Source organism: Sarcophilus harrisii, chromosome 5, assembly GCF_902635505.1.
Source record: "Sarcophilus harrisii chromosome 5, mSarHar1.11, whole genome shotgun sequence".
Lineage (NCBI taxonomy): Eukaryota > Metazoa > Chordata > Mammalia > Dasyuromorphia > Dasyuridae > Sarcophilus > Sarcophilus harrisii.
The window spans coordinates 19,920,641-19,943,682 of record NC_045430.1 but is presented as its reverse complement, the minus strand read 5'-3'; the positions used below and the strand labels follow the sequence as shown (position 1 = coordinate 19,943,682).

The 23,042-nt window shown below is 41.8% G+C and overlaps 1 protein-coding gene across 1 annotated transcript in view; it reads right to left on the bottom strand.

Moving 5' to 3' along the window:
• NUAK1 (NUAK family kinase 1) overlaps positions 1-5,900 on the bottom strand; it is a 77,717-nt gene extending 71,817 nt beyond the window's left edge. Inside the window, exon 1 of the mRNA XM_031939516.1 lies at positions 5,299-5,900. Within this exon, the coding sequence (XP_031795376.1) occupies positions 5,299-5,622 (324 nt within the window). The 5' untranslated portion in view covers positions 5,623-5,900. The remainder of the gene's footprint in view (positions 1-5,298) is intronic.
• Between the last annotated feature and the right edge of the window lie 17,142 nt (positions 5,901-23,042).

The following is a 23,042-nucleotide window of genomic DNA, read 5'->3' as shown; positions in this document are numbered from 1 at the left end:
GTGAGCTATTGTCAATGGCTTGTCTCCAAACTATCAGAATGAAACACAAAACAAGATGAAAAAGCCATCCAGAAAGAGTCCAAATTATCTCGTAATAATAGTAATAGCTAACCATTGTAGAATGCATTAGGATTTGCAAATTTATTTGACAAATATTATTTAATCTTCATAATAATCCTGGGAGACAAGTACTACAATTATCACGATTTTATAGAAAACCGAGGAGACAGAAATAAAGTTACTCGTCCAGAGTGAACATAGTTAGTCCACATCTGAGGCCGACTCCAGGCCCATACAGCTGTTAATTCACCTAAGTGGTTTCTCCTAGTTTATAATCTGTTGTCTATTTTTTCACTTTTCTTTTTCAAAATTATTAATAGTAAACGGAATAGCTTATGGAATTTAATTCATGAATAAATGGAAAGAATTATCACCAGCAATATATATTTAAGGGTGGGAAGAAGCATAGTGTATCCAGTATTATTCTACTTTGCATAGAAATCAAGATGGGGGGAAAAAGCTTAGGGAATCCTTCCAGTCCACTTTACAGATGAGAATACTCTAGGCCCAGAGAAAGATGTAACTGGCTCCAGATCTCACAGCAGGTAAATGGCAAAATTCAGACGCTAGTACTCCTTTGTTTCAGGAGGCCCAGAAGAGTGTCAACAGATCCAAATCCTCTCATATCAGACAATAAATGTTTTTTAGGCATTAACATATCACTGTGCTAAACTCCAGGGAAAAACACAGAAGTTTGAAGATATAGACCTTATTCACGTGGACTGATTTACAATCTAAATGAGAATAAATAGAAATAAACCAAAAAAAAAAAAAAAAAAAAAAAAGAGAGAAAATTTCCTGTGATCTCCTCAGGTGGGAAGTTCTCCCCGCCCATTTCCTATGTCCTATGTCCCCCTGCCCCCCAGGAAACTTGAGGGGAAGTTCAATAAAGGAACTCCCATCTTGGATGGCCCCAGGAGCATTGGCCAATATCAACTTCAGAATGTAGGATGGGGATCCAGGCAAAGAAGAAAGTTGCTTGGGGACATTATGAAGTTGCATGATTTCCAATTATTAGGCATAGGTGAAATTCAGTTCTCCTTCAGCCAAGGCTCTCCAGGATAGAAAATAAAACATGTTAAGTTATTTAAAAAAGAGAAAATTAGAAAAGGGAAAATAAAATTCACTGAGGGCAGGAAGCTCTTAGGGTTCTGCCTTTGTATCCCCCTGTACCTGGCACATAGCAAGTAATAGGTGCTTATAAATTCTTTAAATGACTTGGATTGTAAAGGGTAGGCAGTGGGGAAGGAGTTGATAAGTGACAGGAGATCAAGGTGGGGCTCTCTTTAACTTTTGATAAGACATTACTAGATAGGCTAATCAGACCCAAAGCATATTGGGAAGAGTCCATCTCCTGAAGAAAGAGGATCCCGATTCATATCCTAGTTCCTTTCTCCCTCAATGACGTGCAACATGTTACTTAATTTCCCTGGGACTCCCCTATGAAGTGATGAGGTTCTATTAAGTAGCCTCAGAGATCCCAAAAGGTTAGGGCAAGATGGCTTGGGAGGCCCCTTCCATCTCTAGATTGATAAGCCTAGGCAATATTAATGAAGGAAACAACCTTCTGAGTCTCTTCTGACTTGGGTGTGGTCTTTTTAATTTCTCCCTTAATCATTCCTCTGGCAATGGTAGACTTGACTTTAAGTCTGGCAGAAGGGGGAAACACTCCTGGATGACATCTTGGGGAGGTCCTTAAGATACAGTAAATCAAAAACCAGGAGATTCTTAAGAGATTGTGAATCAAAAACCAGGAGACCAAATTCAGAAATCCACCAGCTCAGAGAATACACACCACTCTGGGAATTCCTCCCAATTCCACTCCGAATCCATGTTTCTGCTTGGCCCTAGGCTTCTTGATTCAATATTTATACCATTAATGGACACGGCTTGGCTAATTTGCTCTAGCTTTCACTGCATGGAGAAACAACCCTTCCCCAACTAAACAAGGTAACGCTAGCCAAGCAAAAGGGAAGACCTGATATAGAAATTCAGCAGCCGGTCTAGAAGGGCCGCCTTCCTTCTCCAGAGGCAGCCAGCCTCTATCACCAGGGGCAGCTGGGTGTATTAGAGAGAGGGCTGACTGATTCCACCTCTTATTAGGTAGCTGGGAGACTCTATTCATCATCAATGAAATGGGGATGATAATACTGAACTTCGTACAGAGAAAAGCTTAGGAATGGTTGAGCTACTTTTAAGAACCTGGGTTCAAGCCCTACCTAAGAGACAGACTGGGAGGACAAGTCCGGGCAATTTAAGGCACTTCTTCAGGCTCAGGCAACTCAACCGTGGATCATTCTAAGTTGTAATAGAGTGGCTGTTCAGCATTCACCACTGGGGTTCCTATCCTTTGGGGATGGATAGATGAGTGAACAAATGAATGAATAAAAGAATAGTTAAAATGAATGTATGAATAAAAGAATAGATGAATGTATATAAATAAAGAATAAAAGGATAGAGAGAGAAATGAATGAGTATACATATAAATAAAGGAAAGATTATAAGAATACATAGATAAAGCCACAGGTTCGGACCAAGCTATTAGAAATCATAAGATCATACTATCCATCCCCTCATAATGGATTTCCAAGGAATCACCAAGATCCTACTGCCTACCCCTCATAAAGTAATTCTAAGGAAACACCACAATAACAAATTGTTTTTGTTGCTGGAGGGGGAGGGTCAGATCTCTGATTTTATCAAAGAATTTTCAATGTGAAAATCCCTTCCACTGATGTAGATCAGAGCTTTGTTCATCAGAATCAGCCATTATGCATAAAAGGATTCCAACTACAAATCCAGAACTCTTTAGCTATCAGAATTAGGACAGAGTTCGGTAAAGTACTGTGGGGAGGAGAGAGGAAGCACTGATTTGGCAATCAAAGGATCTGGGTTCAAATCTTGCCTCAGACACTAGCTGATACGACCCTGGGCAAGTCACATTATCTCTATGTGCCTCGGTTTCCCCATCTGTAAAATGGGGATAACAGGACCTCCCTTCCATGCCCTTTCAGAGGCTCAAATGATATTTAGATACATTTAAAACGTTTTGCAAAACAATCAGCTACAGAAATGTCAGCACAGTTAAAGCACTTTACAAACTGAATGCATTTAATAAATCCGAGTGATTATTATTATGAGCAAGAGAAGTCACTGCAGTAACCCCCGGATACCCAACTTGGGCAGCAGAGTGACCTTGGCTCCCCTGGTACCCGAGTGGCTGAGAGCTGAGGGAGGTCAACCCCGTTCTCAGTGCACCCCCTGGTGGCTAAAGTATGAATATACTGTGCTTCTCTCTAAAGACATAAAGCCTGCAGTTAATCCAGAGAGACCCTTTCCAATCTCACCCTCCCCCCCCAGGAAAAAAAATTGGCCAGGAGGAGAATTACAATTAACCTTCAACGATGGACAAAAAAATCCCTAGAGTGAAAAGCTGATGGTCTAAAGCACCGGAGCGCCCACCCACCCATTAGGCCATTTCCCATCCCCAAGGGCAGATCTCCAACCCTAGCCAAATCTAACTACCTTTTCTGCCCACTTTGCCAGCTAAAACTCAGATTCTGTCCAATTTTTTTCAGGATCTCCTGCAGCTGGAGGAGGCGGGGAAGAACCAGACTTTTGCTTGTCTGAAAGATCAGATGCACTCCAAGAAACTAATTCATGTTTCTCCAGTCTGCATTCCCTCTTAAAGTCCAAGATGGATCTTGTAAAGATATCTTCTCCTCTCCAGCACTAGCATGGCACAGTTCAGTCTGAGTGTCCTAAGCTGCTGACTGACACTCTAGCCATAGGGCAACTACTTCCCAAAAAAGCAAGGAAAGGGACCCCTGAGACCAGCTAGCTTCCCCCTTCCCCCACCACTCAGGATAGGAGAACCAAAGCATAGTGAAATAGAAGGGATTTGCCCAAATATTTCAGTCTTACATCCCCCCCCCCAAAAAAAAAAAAGTACTTTTTACCTGAAATACCAGATACTTAAAGGCATTTTTGTCTTGTACTACTATCCAGATGGTTACCTCATTTTTTCCATATTACTGTGGGTGTGCAGACTCAGGGAAAAAAAAAAAATCAACAATCTCACTTCATTGAACAATTTATTTTCCTGTTTTCCTGTAGTCAATGCAGAGATTAGAACTTTTTTTAGCACACCATCACCCTCACCCCCCCCCTACACACACACACACATACAACAACAAAAATAAATTTAAACCTCCCCAGGCACCAGGTCACTCCATAAACGCGTTCCTAACTAATTTCTGGCTCTGGTTTGCAAACTATGAAAATATCTTTAATCTGCTTTAAAGATTCAGGGACTTTTCTGCCACATAAACATTCCCTGCAGCAAGCTGCCTGTCACTTTCCACCAAAACCAAGAGCTTCCAGCTCAAGGCAAAGCTGGCAGAAACCAGCATTAACATGACAGCAAGGGGGACAGGAGAGGGGAGCAGATCTCTAGGAACCCCCCCCCATCCCCTACATCCCCCCCACACACACACACACACACACCCCCCGGAGATTGCAAAGAAGAAGCAATCAATCAGATTGGTCAGCCTGGGCCAGATCACCCTGGGCAAGGAATGAGCCCGGTTTCAAAGGCAAGAAAGCTGGATTATACCAGATGCAGAAAACCTGAGTTTTTCCCCACGCACCCAAAGTCAAATTGTCTGCAGCCCCCCTTCCACGCAAGGTCCCCCTCAGCCCCTGCCTGGCCGGACAGAAAGCCTGCCACCGGCCACTTAGGAGCAAGGAAGCCCCGGGGCCCAAGTGGGTGCGTGCACACCCGGCGTATGGGTGGCTGCAGGAACAGCCGGTCCGCGTGTGCTCGCGTGCCTCCTGCTGCCGTAGCTCGGGGAGACGGAGAGGGGGCCAGCTGTGAGTCTGGAGAGGAGGCATTAAGGTATCCCTGCGGAGGGCTCTGAATGGGTGCGCGTGAGGGAGAATACAGATGCACGACCCCCACGGCTAAGTGTTTTCCAATCAAAAATGCCATTTTGCAGCTGGGGTCAATACCCGCGCCCCCTCCCCACCTAAGTCTGTGCAGACAAGATGTAACAAGTGTTTAGGGATGGATACTGGAACCCGTCCGTTGGGGGGGGGGAGGGCGGGGGTTGGGGAAGGGGCTCCAGGAGAAGTTCCTAAGACTGTCTCCCCCCCCCCCCAACAAATACATAAATACAGAGAGACACCCCCGCCACCCCGGCCCCTTCCACTGAGGAGGCAAAGAGGGGGTGCCCTTACCACTCTGCCCGAGAACCTCTCCGTAGCTCTCTTGACTTTGCCGTAGGTCCCCTTGCCCAGGGTCTCCTGCAGCTCGTAGCGATGTTTGAGGTTGTGCTTGTGATGGTGTCGTTTCACACCGTGCTGCTGCTGCTGCTGCTGCTGCTGCTTCCTCAGCTCCGGGGCCGCCCCGGACGCCAGGGTGCCCGAGCCGGCCACCGAGCCCGCCGGGGCTGAGGTCCCCGTAGCCGCCGCGGCCGCCGCAGCCCCAGACCCCGGGTCCGAGGCGCCGCAGCCCGGGGACAGAAGGGGGCCGGCCAGCTGCGGAGGCGCAGCCCCCTCCATCTGCTGGAGCCGGCGGCGTGGGCTGGGCTGGGCTGGGCTGGGCAGGAGGGTCCCGGGGACTCCCCGGCCGGTCAGCGTCGGTCTTGCCCGGCGCGGCTGCTTCCAGCGCCCCCGGCTCCGGCCCGTGCCCGGTCACTGACGGCAGCGGCGGCGGCGGAGGGTGCTGAGGCTGAGGCCGCTGCTGCTGCTGCTGCAGCTGCTGCACATCTGGCGGAGCCCACGCGCCCCGCCCCGGCCCGGCCCGCACCGGCCGCTCGCCCGCCCGCAGCCGAGGATCGGCAGAGGTGGCGGCGGGGGCAGCCGAGCCGCTGGGGTTGGTGAAGGGGAGGGCGGAGGGAGGGAAGCAGGGGGAGGGCTGGCCGGCCGCCGCGCCCCCGACCCCTCCCGGGAGAGCGCGCGGGGCGGGGCGAGGCGGGGGAGGGGAGGGGACGGGGGGCGGGGCGGCTCGCTGGCCCCGGCCCCCAGGACTGGCGGGGAGGAGCGGCCGGCCCGTCTGGGGCTTCCCCCGCCTCCCAGCCGCCGGCGGCGGCGGCCGTGGCTACCGCGGAGCCTACCCCGAGACCCCCGGGATTTGGAGGGAGAGGAGGAGGGGAGGGGGCTGCGTGTCTGAGCTCGCTCTTTGTGCAGCCGGGGAAGGGGAGGAGGGGGAAGAGGAGGCTGGAGCCTGGCGGGAGGGGGAGGACGAGGACAAGGAGGAGGAGGAGGAGGTGAGGCAGCCCCCTCCCCGGGGCCGAGGCGACCACGACTAGCGGGGCCGTGCTGAAACCCCTGGAGGGCCGATTTCCAGCCCCCAGCCCCAGCTGCCGACCCGGCGCTCTCCTCCTCCTCCTCCTCCTCCTCCTCCTCCTCCTCCTTTTCCTCCTCCCTCTCTAGGCCTTCCCGGCCTCCTCTCGCCGCCGGTGGACGTAGCCGGGGCAGTCTGGGACGGTTCAGAGTCCGCACCGTCACGGGGGCGCCGAAGCGGAGTGGGGAGGGGCTTTGGGGACCCGGGGCCCGGGGCACCCCTTCATTTTTCTGTAACTGTAGCGCTGGCAGAAGGGAGGGCAGCGGCGGCCGGAGGTAGTTGGGCAAGGAGGAGAGAGGGAGATCGGGGGAGTACGGTTACAGGAGGTGAGTCACTGCCTTCTTCCTCTCCCTCCACGCCGTCCCAGATCCCCTCCTTCCCGGCCTCTGGCCGCGCACCCCAGCCCTCGAAGCCCCCTACCCCCACCTTGGCGGGAGAATTGCGTTTGGGGAGCCCAAAGCCGCCCTTTCCCTCCAGCCCGGCCCCTTTCCTAGAGCAGCGTGGAGCTGGAGGCAGGGAGAGGGATAGGAGATTGGAGTCCAGAGGGAGGCCGGACCGGGACCCTGACCTTGGCCTACCTTCCTCCCCCTTAGGCTGTTTGAGGTGGGAAGCCCAGGGCTTCCAGATAGAACCAGCTAGCACCGGCGCTTTTTGCTCGGGGGCAGGACCAGAATTTGCATGGACACCATCCAGTCTGTGTTCTGGACAGATAGATGCTGGGGGACAACTAATGTTCCAATCTCGGGCCGAGAGAGTCCTCAAGCATCACCAACAAGGTCCAGGGGCTGCAGGCCTAGCTTCACATGGGAAGATTTATTTTTCCCTTCTTCCAACCGAAAATGGCTGGACCCTCCTCCTAGAGTAGCCGGGGGATGGGAAAAGGCCCCTTCATGCTCCCCAGGGATTGGAATTAGTATCTAAAGGTGTTCTAAGAGAGATCTGGGCCCTCATTGGGCATAACTCCTGTCCTCTAGAAGGAGAAGAGGAAATGAAAAAGGATGCTGTCTAGGGGAGAAGGAACCCACCTGGAATATAAAGTGAGATTTAACTGAATTGTTAATAGCAGCAGAATCACTAAAGGGACAGCCTCCTTCTTAACCAGGAAGATGTGTGTTTAAGTTCTACTAGCAGACTGTGCTAACCTGGGCAAGTCCCTTAAATCTCAGGAAGATGTGTGTTTAAGTTCCACAGGCAGACTGTGCTAACCTGGGCAAGTCCCTTAAATCTCAATATCACCCCTCTCCAACTCCCTAAGATCATGATTAAGTTGCCCTTTAAGGTGAGGGTGTGTTTTGAAAGAGGGAACTACCTAGCAGTGAAATCTCAAATCCACACTGATCCCTATATCTAAAAAGTGATTAGAAGCACAAAACTAGGTGATAAAGAAGGCCTCAAGACTCTGTCCAGAATTTCAAAAATCATCTAGTGTAAATTTGTATTGTGAAGTAAGTATCCTGTTGGAGTGCCTTACATTTACCTCTTTCTCTTTATTTCCTGTTTCCAATGTCAGTCCAAGAACATTTATTAAGCGCCTGCTAAATGCTGGGGATACAAAGAAAGGCAAAAGACCATTACTGGCTGAAGGAGCTCAAAGTCTAATAATTTCCAGATCTATGACATTGTGACTATCCCAACACCATTATGAAAAAAGAAGGAATGACTTACTTACACAAAAATATTAAATATAAATTACTGGTTATATGTTTGAGATTAATTAAAGAGGGAGAGTAGAGACTTGTGGGGAAAAATAAAACAAACAAATCTTGAACTGCTCATCACATCTTGATGTCTTGATTGCTACCCACTCACTGCATAACACTGGGCCTTCCCTTCTCTGGCCTTCCATTTACTCCTCTGTAAAATGAGTAATTGGATTAGTGATTAATAGACTACTGACTAGTTTTAAGAGGTGGTGCAGTGAATAGAGCACCAGGCCTGAAATCGGGAAGATCGGTGTTCACATTCAACTAGTTCTCTGTCCCTGGAAAAGATAATTAAACCCTGTCTGCCTCAGTTTCCACATCTGTAAAATGAGCTGGAGAAAGAAATGGCAAACCATTTCAGTATTCTTGCCAAGAAAACCCCAAATGGAGTCATAAAGATTTGAACACTACTTGACAACAACAAGGGTCCCTTTAGGGTTCTAAATTGTTTCTAGAATATATAACAAAGTAGTCTACAGACCTCAGTTTGAAAGAATCGTATATATATATATCCAACCAAGCACAATCCATTTCCTTGATCTAGTAAAAAACAAAAAACAACAAAAAAAAGTTCATATGACTTCTATATACCAGTGACACAAAATTAAGCAAGATTCTGACATTTTTGAATCAATGTCTCCATAACCTGACTCCAGAACCTATTTTTTTCAGTCTTCTCCATATCATTCTTCTTAGCTAGTATCCTAATCAAACTGGTCAACCCCTTCTATTCTCATCCTCCATACTCCTACATGGAGTCCCCTATGTCTAGCACAAAGTGCTCACCTCCACTTCTTACAATCCCTAGTTTCCTTCAATGCACAGCTTGGGTACCATTTTCTAGCTACACCAAGAATCTTGTGTCATGGACCCCTTTGGCAATCTGCTAAAACCTGGGTAATTCCTCTCAAAGTCAATTGAAAGTGAGTCAGCATTCAAAAACAACTAATGATATAGTAGACTCTTATCAATGGAGCCAAAGTTTCCAGATGATAGAAAGTGACCTCTGCTTTACTCAGGCCACATCAAGAATGCAATGTTTGGTTTTTGAGATTAGGATATCTGAAGAAGGATATTAATAAAACTATTCCGAGGACAACCTGAATGGTGATGGAGATACAAAATCAATATATATAAAATAAAATGCATAGGATTACATAGGAAACCAAATATACTACAATAGTTATCAATATAATTTAAAGAACAAAAACAAGGAGCCCAGATTTAGAGCCTTCATGTTCTCCCATTTGTAGGTCAACTCTTAAAATCATTTTGTATAATGTCATATATTCCTTGCTTTTATTTATATTTATACAAATACAATATACAAATATATATTTCTAAATAGAATATAACTTCCTTGTAGGCAAGAACTATTTTTTGTTAATTTTTATATCCCTAACTCAGCATAATACCTACCCCACAGTGGATGCTTAACAAATCATTACTGAAATGTTCATTGATTCTCCTAACAAAAATCAAGTCAACAAATATTTATTAAAGATTTGTTGTGTGCTTGGTACTGGGCTAAAGATTGGATGACCGACATTTCTATCTCATTTATTGTTCAGTAATTTTTCAGTTGTCTCTGACTCTGAAATGATTTGCCATTTCCTTCTCTAACTCGTTTTACAGATGAGGAACATGAAGCAAACTAGTTAAGTGACTTGATCAGGGTCACACAATTAGTAAGTGTTTGAGGCTGGAACTGAACTCCAGGTCCAGTACTTTATCCATTATGGTGCCACCTAGCTGCCATATCTACCTTATACTGTAATACAAATTTTATATTTCAGACCTCGACACTAAGACTGCATCTACATGTATTCATCTGAAATCTATGAAAAGAAATGGAATAGCAGAAGTTAGGCGGCACAATGTATAGAGCACCAGTCCTAAAATCAGCAAGACCTGAGTTCAAATCCAGCCTTAGACACTTACTAACTATAAGAAATCATTTAATCCCAATCACCTCAAAAAGAAAAGAAATGCAATAAAATTAAAGATATGGTCATGAATATAATTTCAGGAATCGACTGTGTAACTACAGATTGGGAAAGACATGTTTAAATATAATTCATGGAGAAAAGACAGAGAAGGGAAGGAGAATAGAGAATGTAAATTCAACTGGAATCAGCATCCAAAAACAACCAATTGGATGACAGATTGCATGGATGGGCCCAAAGTGTCCAGAGACCAGAAGATGGTGGACCCACTGAGACGTGACCTCCTCAGTGCTATGCCCTGTGAGCAAAGCAGAATTGAATTAGTCCAGATGCACAAATTTAGAGAAGCCACCCCAAATGTTCATTGGGACTATTTGTGTCCAACCTGTGTCAGAGCCTTTTGAGCTCATATTGGTCAATCACAATCAGACATATTGTAATTCAACTCTAGCACAGTGATGTAATTTTGGTCCTCTTTGAGAATGAGCAATCAACCAACCACCAAGTAACCCAAACTTCCTGAAGGCAAGTGTCTCATCTTTGTAGTCTTTATGTCCTTCCATAGTGCCTAATACAACAACTTTCATCATAGAGTGTTGAATCTGGAACAGAAATATTAGATCTGAGAGGGACTTTAGAAAAGACAATATTAGTTAGAAGGTCTTAGAACAAGTAATTGCAGAACAGATAATCCTAACTAAGACCTAAGTTAGGAGGTCTTAGAAAGGTAATTGCAGAACAGACTATTCTAATAGTCTAACTCTAGTTAGGCGGGCTTAGAAAGGTAATTGCAGAACAGACAATATTAGAGTTAGGAGGGCTTAGAAAGGTAATTGCAGAACAGACAATATTAGAGTTAGGAGGGCTTAGAAAGGTAATTGCAGAACAGACAATATTAGAGTTAGGAGGTCTTAGAAAGGTAATTGCAGAACAGACAATATTAGAGTTAGGAGGTCTTAGAAAGGTAATTGTAGAACAGACAATAGTAGAGTTAGGAGAGCTTAGAAAGATAATTGCAGAACAGACAGTATTAGAGTTAAGAGGTCTTAGAAAGGTAATTGCAGAACAGACTATTAGAGTTAGGAGGACTTAGAAAGGTAATTGCAGAATAGACAGTATTAGAGTTAGGAGGTCTTAGAACAGGGAAGAGCGGGAAGAGGCCTTGGAATAGGTAATTGCAGAACTGGAAAAGGCCTTAGGTCTGGGAATATCAGAGCTGGACTCGGAATGAGTATAAATAGCCATTTTTTCTGTTTTGGCCTGAAACCTGAGGGTCTTCCCCTACCAGATTGATTTTTTTTCTGTATTGGCTATGTAAAAGAGGAGATTCTTTACCTCCACTGCTACCTAGCCTTAATCATTGAATGGGTGTTGCTTCAGACCAACTGATTCTTTTTAAAGAGTTTAGCTTAAAAAAACATGAAGGGCCATCTCTCAGTTGTCCTGATCTATATCTTGCCACTGGAACCAAATGGCTCCAGGGGAGAGAATGAGGCTAGTGATTTTACACAGCCCTGCCTCATTTAAATCCGATTAACTTTTAAATTATAATGCCTCTTTTCTGATGTCATGGTCCTCTTCAAAAATGAAGGATAAACATTTAAGCTACATCTGGAACACAATTGTTGGTTTTGAGGCGCCCCACTTGAGGAAATATATTAACAAGCCTGTCCTAAGGAGGATAATCAGAATGATGATGGAGATACAAAATCAAATCATATGTGAGCGAGTTGAAGAATCATAGATTTAGACCTGGAAAGGACCTTACAAGCCAAACTCATTTTATAGATGACGATCCAGGATCAAGCGGCATTTGCCAATTTGATTACCATTAGGCAAGGGCTGTGATTTGAACTGACCAATCAGGAAAACCCCAAATGAGATCACAAAGAGTTGGACACAATTGAACGAACAACAACAACAATGACAAATATATTTATTTTCATGTTGTCTCCCCCATTAGATTGCAAGCTTCTTGACTGACCTTCTTTTTGTATAACCCAAAGGCTTAGTACAGTGCCTGGCACATAGTAGGTGCTTAATAAATGTTCATTTTAATTTAAATTAATTGCCTGGCTTAAAGTTTGTTGTCATTGTTAATTCAACTAAAATTATTATCTTCCTTTAAATCTTAGATAATAAAAATTTCTTCAAACAACTTGGTGGTCAAAATAATATTCATAATTTGTAATGAATTCACACTGAGACTTTGGTTTACTTAGTACAATATAATGGAAAGAGCACTGAACTTGAATTCAGAAGATCTTGGTTCTCATTAATCACTTAATAAGAATTTTCCTGACTTTTCTATTAACCCCAGGCCTTATTTTCCCCCTTGGTAACATGAAGATGCTGAAATAGATGGTATATAAGTTGCCTTCTTGCTCTCCAGTTCTGATTTATAATCTAGCTATTCAGTCCTATGCAAGTTACTTCTCTATGGGCCTCAGTTCCCTCATTTGGAAAATGAAGGCATTGACTCTGGTTTCTCTCCTGTGTCTCTCCCTGTCTCTGTCTCGTTTTCTTCCCACCCTCTCCATCTCTTTCAGTCTGTGTCTCTCTCCTGCTCTCCTTCCTCTCTCTCTCTATTTCTGTCTCAGTCTTAGTCTCACTGTCTCTGTCTCTAATTTTTTCTTTCCCAAGGTCACAGAGTTCTAAGTGTCCGAGGCTATATTTGAACTCATGCCCTCCAGCCTCTAGGGCTGGTGCTCTAGCCAATGTATCACCTAGCTGCCCAATTCTATAATCTCTTAAACCTCGACTAAATCTGACCTTCTGAGATTCTGCAAGAAGTCACAAAATCATACATTTTGCTTTTATAATTAGACGTCAGTAGTCTTCAAGCCCAGACTATTTTCCAGATGAAGAAACTGAGACCCAGATAGATGAAGGGGGTATACCCAGGGTCACACAGCAAGTTAAGTGGCTGAGTCCACAGAATCTGAACCCAAGGCATTCTGACGCCAACTCCAAAATCCTACTTCACCGCCTCTCAGGGCCCTTCATCTTCCTTTTCCTATTTGAAAGTTTCTCTAAGGCTTTGTTTATTTTGTTTTTCAATAGTATCTTGAAACTGAAAAATAATAGTCTCTTCCTGGGGAATAAAATGAAAGGGATTAGTCTGGGAGGACTGTAATAAAGAGAAAGAGAAATTCCCAGGCCACAGGGGAAGGACTGGCAACGCCCCAGAAACACCACACAATCCCACCCTGGAAAAAGGGAACAATCGAAGGTCAGAGGGCTGGAGCAAGAATAGCCAATGTCACCAGCCAGGAAATCCAGGGAGAGCTTTGGGGCCGAAAGCCACCTTTGACTTTGGCTCCCTAGAACCTCCTGGTTTTCACTGAGGTCCCTAAAGTGGGACCTGCTATCCAGATTATAGTATCAGAGATGGGGGGTAGGGAGGGTGGATGGGAGGGCCTGAGGGCACTTCTTCCACCTGGGTACTAACTGTATGGCCTTAGGCAAGTCACTTTTCATCCCTTCCCTGCCCTACCACCATCACTGAGTTAACTCAAATATAAAATGAGGAGATCCAGATTTCATAGGATCCATGTTTAATCCAGAAAAGTGACTTGATTTGACCAAGATGACCCAGGTGGTAAATAGCAGAGCTGGGATTCAAAATCCAGCTCTTCTTACTCATTCCATTGTTCTATCGGAGTCTTCTTCACCTTTCCTGAATCAGACGCCTCTGGAGGGAGGGCAGTCTGGTCGAGCCAGGGATCCCCTTCCCAGAATCCTGTTTTTAAGTGCATACAACAAAATACAGATTACATAGGAAACCAAGGATTTTGAAATACAATTGTTAAAATAACCATATAACTTAATTCATAGGCTCTTGAAATGTTAACTCCAGGTTAAGAAGCCCTGTAATATGCCATCTTTAAAAAGTGTGATACCTGAGGAGAGGGGAGGAGAGGAGAGGAAGGGAGGGGAGGAGAGAAGAAGGGAAGGAAAAGAGAGGTTCGGAGGGGAAAGGTGGGAGGGAACAGGAGAGAAGGGGAAGGGAAGAATGAAGAGGAGAGGGGAGGGGAGGGAAAAAGGAAGAGAGGGAAGAAAGGGGAGGAGAAGGGAAGGATAAGGAGGGAAGGGGAAAAAATTCAATAAAGCCATAGAAAAGAGAATCTAGTCAGACATTATCATCTCATAGATGAGAAAACTGAGGCTCAGTGATATCAAGTAATTTGCCCAAGTGAATTTTCTCCTCCACTTCTCATTGACCAGTTATTTATATTTCCTCTAGGGATGGGGAAGGGAGTGGATACAGCAAGTACACAGATAAATATAATTTCAAAGTCATTACAAAGAGGGAGAAGATTAACAATTGGGGGAAGACTGTCAGAAAAGATCTCAAATAAGAATTGGAACCTGAGCTGTGTTCTCAGGGAGAGCAGGGATTACAAAAACTGGAAATTAGAGCTAAAATCCCTTCCAGCTCCAAAATGAAACAACCGTAATTCAAGGCCAGTCCTCATTTCTCTATCTCTCTATCTCTGTCTTTCTGTGTGTGTCTCTCTCTGTCTTTTTTCTCACTTTTTCTCTATCTTTTTCTGCTCTCAATCTCTCTCTCTTTTCTCTCACTTTCTCTATCTCTTTCTCTTCCTCTGTTTCCTTCTATCCCTCTCTGTTTCTCTTTTTTTCTCTCTTTTTTTCTATTACTGTGTCTCTGATTTTCTCTCTTTTTGTGCCTCTGTCTGTCTCTGTCTCTCTTTTTTCTCACTTTCTATGTCTCTTATTTTCTATCTCTCTTTCTATTTGTCTTTGTGTCTGTCTCTGTCTGGCTCTGTCTCAATCTACCTCTCTCTCTCTTTCTCTGTTTCTCTTTTCTCCTACTTTCTCTATATCTCTCATTTTCTCTGTCTCTATCTTTCTCAGTCTTTCTCTGTCTCCCTCTGTCACTTTCCTTCTTTGTCTCCCTGTCTCCCGATCATTTAACCAGAGTTAGCCCTGGCTCCTCTCCCCAAAGACACTCACTCACCAGTAGGTACAGCACCTCAGTGCCAGGCACTCTGTTGAGTCGTGTTTACTGTCACCAGGGATTTGGGCTCACAAAGGGAGGCAGGAAGACAAGAACATTTCTGGCATGTTGCAAGCCTGTCAGTGACGAGCGAAACATGCCGTCCACCTGTTTCTGTCCCCTTAGATGGTACAAAGCTCCCGGCCGCCTGGCTTGAGTGGAGACAGGCTGTGCAGCTGACTGCCCAGTGAGTAAGACATTACCCATCTCATCGATGTCCAGGCAACACCTCCTCCCCTGCCCCCTGAAATTCCACTGTCACCAGCTCATAATCACTAGCCGTTGCTAACTCTGCCTCCTTCCTGGGGCATAAGCTCGAGGACACGCAAGGAAATTGGGCTCATCCTGCTTAGCCCAGAAGATGCCTTCAACTTGGGTTGATTCCCAAATGACATGATCATAGCTGAACGGGACTCCTGCGGCCATGTAAGCTAAAAGTTTCATTTTATAGATGCAGAAACCGAGACACAGAGGGTTAAGTGACTTGCCAAGCAGACGGCAAATGTCAAAGTCAGAATTTGAACCCAGATTGTTCAATATGCCCTCAGATGTCCCATGGAACCACCCTGATGCTTCTTCCACTGTTTATAGCAGCAAAACATACTGGAAAAAATATAGGATTTTCAGCCAAGAGACCTGGGGTCAAGTCCCATTAAGTGCTATGTGACTCTAGGCAGATTATTCAGCTTCTCTGGGGCTCAATTTCCTTAGGGTCATATGAGAGAGTTGAACTAGATTGACTGGAAGATTCCTTCCTCCTCTAAACATATGGTGTTACTTTCCCAAATCTTCTCTTTGCCTATAATCCTCGGAATGAAAGTAAGCTGGCACTGGAAGGGGCCCAGTGGAACATTTCATCTGGCCCCCTTATTTTCTTTTTTCTTTTTTTTCTTTTTAAAGCTTTTTATTTTCGAAATATATGCATCAACATTCACCCTTGCAAAACCTTGTGTTCCAAAATTTTTCCCTCCCTTCCCTTCACTCCCTCCCCTGAAGGCAAACAATCCAATATATGCTAAACGTGTGCAATTCTTCTATACATATTTCCATGATTTTTTTGCTGCACAAGAAAAATCAGATCAAAAAAAGAAAAAAATGAGAAAAAAACAAAATGCAAGCAAACAATAAAAGAGTGAAAATGCCATGTTGTGGTCCACACTCAGATCCCACAGCCCTCTCTCTGGGGGCAGATGGCTCTATCCATCACAAGATCATTGGAACTGGCCTGAATCACCTCATTGTTGAAAAGACCACTTGATCTCATAAAATCTTCTTGTTGTTCTGTACAATATTCTCTTGATTCTGCTCCTTTCACACAGCACCAGTTCATGTAAATCCCTCCAGGCCTTTCTGAAATCATCCTGCTGGTCATTTCTTATAGAACAATAATATTCCATAACATTCATATGCCATAATTTATTCAGCCATTCTCCAATTTTTGGACATCCACTCAGTTTCCAGTTTCTGGCCACTACATAAAGAGCTGCCACAAATAATTTTGCACATGTGGGTCCTTGTCCCTTTTTATGATCTCTTTATAAGTCTAGTAGAAACACTGCTAGATCAAAGGATACACACAGTTTGATAACTTTTTGAGTTCCAAATTGCTCTCCAGAATAGTTGGATCCATTCACGATTCCACCAACAATGTATCAGTGTCCCAGTTTTTCTACATCCCCTCCAATATTCATCATTATCTTTTCCTGTCATTTTAGCCAATCTGAGAGGCATGTAGAGGTACCTCAGAGTTGTCTTAATTTGCATTTCTCTGATCAATAGTGATTTAGAGCATTTTGTCATATGACTAGAAATGGTTTTAATTTCTTCATCTAAACATTTTCATATCCTTTGACCATTTATCAATTGGAGAATTAGCCCCCTCATTTTCAAAATGAAGACATCTTATATTACTGGCATTTCCCATTAATTCACACATACATACACAAACACACAGAGACAAACACAAGCAATTGAACCAAATAAAAAAAATTAAGTATAATGAAGTCAAATCAAAAATAGACTTAATAATATTATATTATAACAATATATTTAATAGTGTTTAATAGATTAAACACTTACTGTGTGCCTGGCACTTTACTATGAGAGGGGAATACAAATACAAACAAAAGAAAAGATAATCCAGGCCCTCAGAGAGCTTATGGTCAGTTAGGTGAAGGCAACACATAAAAGGAAGATGAAAAGGTAGTGCTCTGAACCTAGAGTCAAGAAGAGTCATTTTCCAAGTTCAAATCTGGCCTCAGACACTTACTGGTTGTGTAAATCTGGGCAAGTCACTTAAACCTATTTGTCTCAGTTTCCTTATCTATCAAATGAGCTGGAGAAGGAAATGGCAAATCACTCCAGTATCTTTGCCAAGAAGACCCCCAATGGGGTCACAAAGAATTGGACATTACTGAATAACAACTAATTTGTCCTGTATATAACTTGTTTTGTGTATATTTTTTGTTATATCATCTCCCTAATTAGATTGTAAGCTCCTTGAAGGCTTTAAGTAGGCACTTAATAAATGTTTATTGACTAAGGTCATACTGGCAGAGGTTAAAAGAGTCAGCATTTGAATCTAGATTAAACTCTAGATGAAATATTCCCTGAGACCTTCGCCTTTTGCCTGTATTCCCCCCCATCTTTGCTTATACATTATATTAATACATATTTAGGGTTTGTTCAGGTCACTTAAAGTGTCTCTTAAAGAGTCCAGATTTATAATTAGCAATATTGGAACGGAGGGCCAGTTCAGTTGTAGGAGGTGAAGGAAGGGACCTTTGACCTTGGGGTCCCTTCAGTAGAGGAGACCTCGGGACTCTCCAAGGCTGCTGCTGGGGTGGCAGAGAGAGCAAAATAGAGCCATCTGGTAAAGGAGGAGGATGTATGATTTGGCAACACAAGTGAAGAAGCTATCAGATGACATATCCTTCCTCTCTAAAGAGCTTCCTATTTTAACTAACTGTCCTTGCTAATGAGGGCCTAAGCTCATTCGTTTCAGCCTCTTGAAGGAGTGTACATTCTACCAATACCATTTACATTTCAGTCCCCTTTGACAAAGTCCCAGCTGCCTGACCCTAGTTATGGTTCTGACTTCAACCAACCCTATTTTTTTTAATCTTTCTATTCTGTTCTAAAGAAGAATAAATATTATTATTATTATTATTATTATAGATAATATTTGTACAATGCTTATCACAAAGCCTGGAACATAGTAAGCGCTATAAATGTTGTTGTTTTTGTTTTTATTATTATTATTCTTATGTAAGACAGTATTTGTAAAATAGTGCTGGACACATAGTAAGTACTATATAAATGTTATTGTTATTATTATTTGAGATACTAGTTTTAAAGTGCTTAACACATAGTAGGCACTATGTAAATGTTAGTTTAATTATTATTATTTTATGAAATAATATTTGTAAAACAGTTAATTTTTAAATTTTTTTTCTTTTACAAAATAAGAAACCAAAGCCCCAAAGATAGAATTCATTCAAGATCACGTAAGCAACAAAGTTTGGTCTCAAAGCCAAGGTTCTTTGAATCAAAATCCAAGATTCTTTCTGCTACAATATGCTGCTTTTTCTGCATTGTACTATGGGGAAAGAGCCCTAAACCTGATATTTGCAAAAATCCTTTAATACTTCCTGTGTGTCTATAGATAAATTATCTTTCACCTTCAGTTACTTTATCATTAAATACTTGTGGTATTTATTTCCCAGGGCTGTGATAAAGCTCAAATAAGATCATATCTATTAAGTGCTTTGGGAAACTTAAAGAAGCAGGTATATAAATGTTAGCAGTGCAATCTGGGCCAGAAGGCCTGGATTCCAGTCCTGCTTCCAAAACATACTGGCTGTGTTCCTAGACAAGGCTTTTCATCTCCCAAAAGTCTAAATGATTCTAAGGACATAGGCTGCAGAGGGATTGCCAACCTGCATTGGCAAAAGTAGTTTCCTCCCCTGGGAATTCCCTATGCCAGTTAAATCTTAGTTTCAGTCCTCATCCCTTTTAAGATTCTCTATCCCTTCCTTTGGGAAGCATAGACCAATATAAGTGATACAAATGGTTGAAATCTCCAGCTTCTGAGAAAGGGCTCACTTCACTTGTTTGCCTCAATTTCCTGAACTGTAAATTGGGGATAATAATAGAACCCCTCTCCCAGGTTATGGTGAGGAACAAATGAGATAATAATTGTAAAGCATTTATTGCAGTATCCGGAGCATGGTAAGTACTATATAAATGTTATCAATGATTATTATACCTATTATTATATTATTATTATAGATTTAGCACCATGTCTAGCACATAAGCACTATATAAATGTTATTATGACTATTGTTAGTGGTATCATTATAGATAATTTTATTTGTAAGGCACTTAGCACAATGTCTGGCACATAATAAACACTATATAAATTTGTTAGTGGTATTATACAAAATAATAGTTGTACAGTAGTGGCAGGCACATAGCACTACATAAATATTATTATTATTATAGATAATATTTGTAAAATACTTATCACAAGGCCTGGAATATAGTAAGTTCTATATAAATGTTAGCTTTTATTATTTTTCTATTAAAACAATATTTGTGAAATATAGTAAGTACTATATAAATGTTATTGTTGTTATATTTGAGATACTAGTTTTAAAGTGCTTAGCATAGAGTAGGGACTATGTAAATGTTAGCTATCATTATTACTATTACATAAAATATTATTTTAAAAATAGTGTCAGGCATATAATAAGCACTATATAAATGCTGTTATATTATTTGAGACAATATATATGTTGATTCATGTTGTTTGTTACATCATTACTAGCTTGTGTTATATTACCATGTGCTTGTGTAATACCTCCCATGCTGATAGATTTATGTATATCTGTTTCAACTTCAGCCCAGAGGAAACCTGCTAACAATATCTGGTTTGACTCCCCATTTCCCTTTGGTGTTCTCATCTCCTTTCCTGAGAAGTCAGGGAGGGCGTGATCACTTCCTTTTTGGTGTTTTCACCTCCCTTCCTAAAAAGTCAGGGAGGACATGACCACCCATGTTCTAAAACAAAAGAAAGTGGGAGATGTAGCGGGCCGAGACTCTGAAAAGGTGTACTTGAATCAAGGACAGCATGATGCTTATAGTTAAGCACCTACTCAGTGTGAGATAAGGGTTCTCTATTGTGATGTAATGGTGGTGCATGCTCAGTATGTTGTAGTGATGTAATTGTACTGAAGTATTTAAGGGAATCTCAGACACAGAAGGCTTTCTCAGTCACAGACACAGAGAAGATTTCATGCTCCAAACTTCAGACACCAGACTCCATCTTTGACTATCCTCCTGGGTCTCCTGCCTCCTTCACTTCTCCATTAAGACTAAGGACTTGGGCCAATCCCAAGATCCTCCAGATTGCCTGAACATTACATATATATATATATATATATATATATATATATATATATATATATATATAATACTTAGCACAGTGCCAGACACATAGAAAGTGCTATATAAATATCGTTATTCTTGTTATTTTTTGAGATAATATATATAAAACACTTAGCACAGTATCTGGCACGTAACAAGGACTATATAAATGTAACTATTACTATTATTAGTGGTATTATATGAGAAAATAATTGTATAATAGGGGCAGGCACATAGCACTGTATAAATATTATTCTGGATAATATTTGTAAAATGCTTATCATAATGTCTGGAACATGAGCACTGTATAAATGTTAGCTATTATTGTTGTTGTTATTATTTTTATTATTAATGCTATATACAATAATATTTGTAAAATAGTGCTGGGAACATAGTAAATACTATATAAATATTATTGTTATTATTATTTAAGATAATATTTTTTAAATGCCTAGCACAATATCTGGCATATAGTAGGCACAATGGAAATGTTAGTTATTATTATGAAATAATAGTTGTAAAATAGTGCCATCCTGAGAGTAAGAACCATATAAATGTTGTTATTGTTATTATTTGAGATACCATATAGATATGTATATATATATATATATAAAACACTTAGCACAGTGTCAGACACATAGAAAACACTATGTAAATATTATTACTATTATTTTTTGAGATAATATGCCAGGCACATAGTAAGCATTATATAAATATTATTATTTGAGATAATATGTACAAAATACTTAGTGGAGTATCTGGCATGTAGTAGGTACTATATAAATGTTAGTCATTATTATCATCATTTTAAATCAGTGAAATGTAAACAACTGATAAAATGATCCTGACTGATAGCATATACCACAATCAGTTTCTGTAGCCCTCATCTCTCTATCCAGAGAAGGAACATGTGATTCTTCCCTGTTCTCCAGGATTGTGATGGATCACTACATTTAATCTTCCTCTCAGGCTCCTTTTCTTCTCTTTTATTGCAATCATTGCTTCTATTATTCTCCTTACTCCCTTCTGCATTGGGATACTCAAATCTTTTCATATGTCCTTACCATATTTATCCTTTCCTATGGTGCAAAAAGTATTCCGATATCCCTATACCACAGTGTGTTGTTATTTGCCCTTCAATGACCCATTTCCCTCTCTTTTTCTTTTTTTCTATTTTGTTTCTAGTTTTTTGTTAGTGGTACACACACACACACACACACACACACACACTAAATGCTTCTATGAATATTTTGTGTATGTCTTTTTTGTGGGTGTTGGTTTTTTGTTTATTTATTGGTTTCTGTTTTGCTGAGGCAATTGAGGTTCAGTGATTTATCCAAGGTTACGCAGCCAGGAAATGTTAAGTGTCTGAGGTCGGATTTGAACTCAGGTCCTCCTGACTGCAGGGCTGGTGCTCTATCCACTGCACCACCTAGCCGCCCCATGTATATCTTTCAGTTGATCAATCAACAAGTATTTATTAATTTCTTGCTGTGAATCAGGCAGATGTTGGAAACAGAAAGTCAAAGAATTAAACAAACCCTGATCTCATTCTATTGTTTGTTCTTTCTTATTTAAGAGGACCAAGATATCAAGGAAGTGATATCATGACATGCAAATGAATTGGATTTTGGCAGGAGAGAGCTGTGCAAGGTCACCAGTCTCACGTGCTTCTCCAGGACTATTGGGTCCAGTGACAAGATATAGATCAGGACACCTGGAGAAAGTCTTCTCTATTGGCAGGAAGCAAGTATATTCTAGACATATGTGCAGCATAAATGTAAAAAGAAAAATATCAATAAAGAGCTGGTTTGGGAAGGAGATAGCAATTGGGGAAATTAGGAAAAGCTTCATGCAAAAGATAATGCTTAAGCTACATCTTAAAAGAACAGGGAAGTCAAAAATGTTGTGACATAAGCTCATGCTTTAAATGTTAAACTGATTACGTTCATTATTTGTATTTTTCTTTCTGATATTGCCAAGGTGCTATGGGATATTAAATTAACACAAAACTAAAAAAAAAAAAAAATAAAGCTTATTAAAAAAACAAACAAACAAAAACAAAAAAGAACAGAGAGGTCTATGAACTAAAGTGGAGACAATTCCTTGAAGGATATGCTTGATAATAGAATTTCCAAGGGAAATGATATCAAAAATGGAGCAACTTTTTTTATTAAATCCAAATTCCAACCCCATAAATTTATGGACCTGCCTTTCCAATCTCATGCTACTTCTCTTTCCACAGTCTACAATGCAATTACATTGACATTCTTTTTTTTTTTTTTTTTTTTTTTGCACTCACTTTTCAAACAATTTATAATGAATATTGCTTTATGAACATGTAGGGTTAGAAAAAACAGAGCAAAAGGGAAAAACCATGGGAAAGAGGAAAAAAAAAAACAGAAAAAAGAAGTGAACCTAGCATGTGTTAATTTATATTCAATCTCTATAGTTCTTTTTCTGAATGCAGATGACATTTTCTGTCCAAAGTCTATTAGGATTGCATTAGATCATTGAATCACTGAGAAAAACTAAGTCTT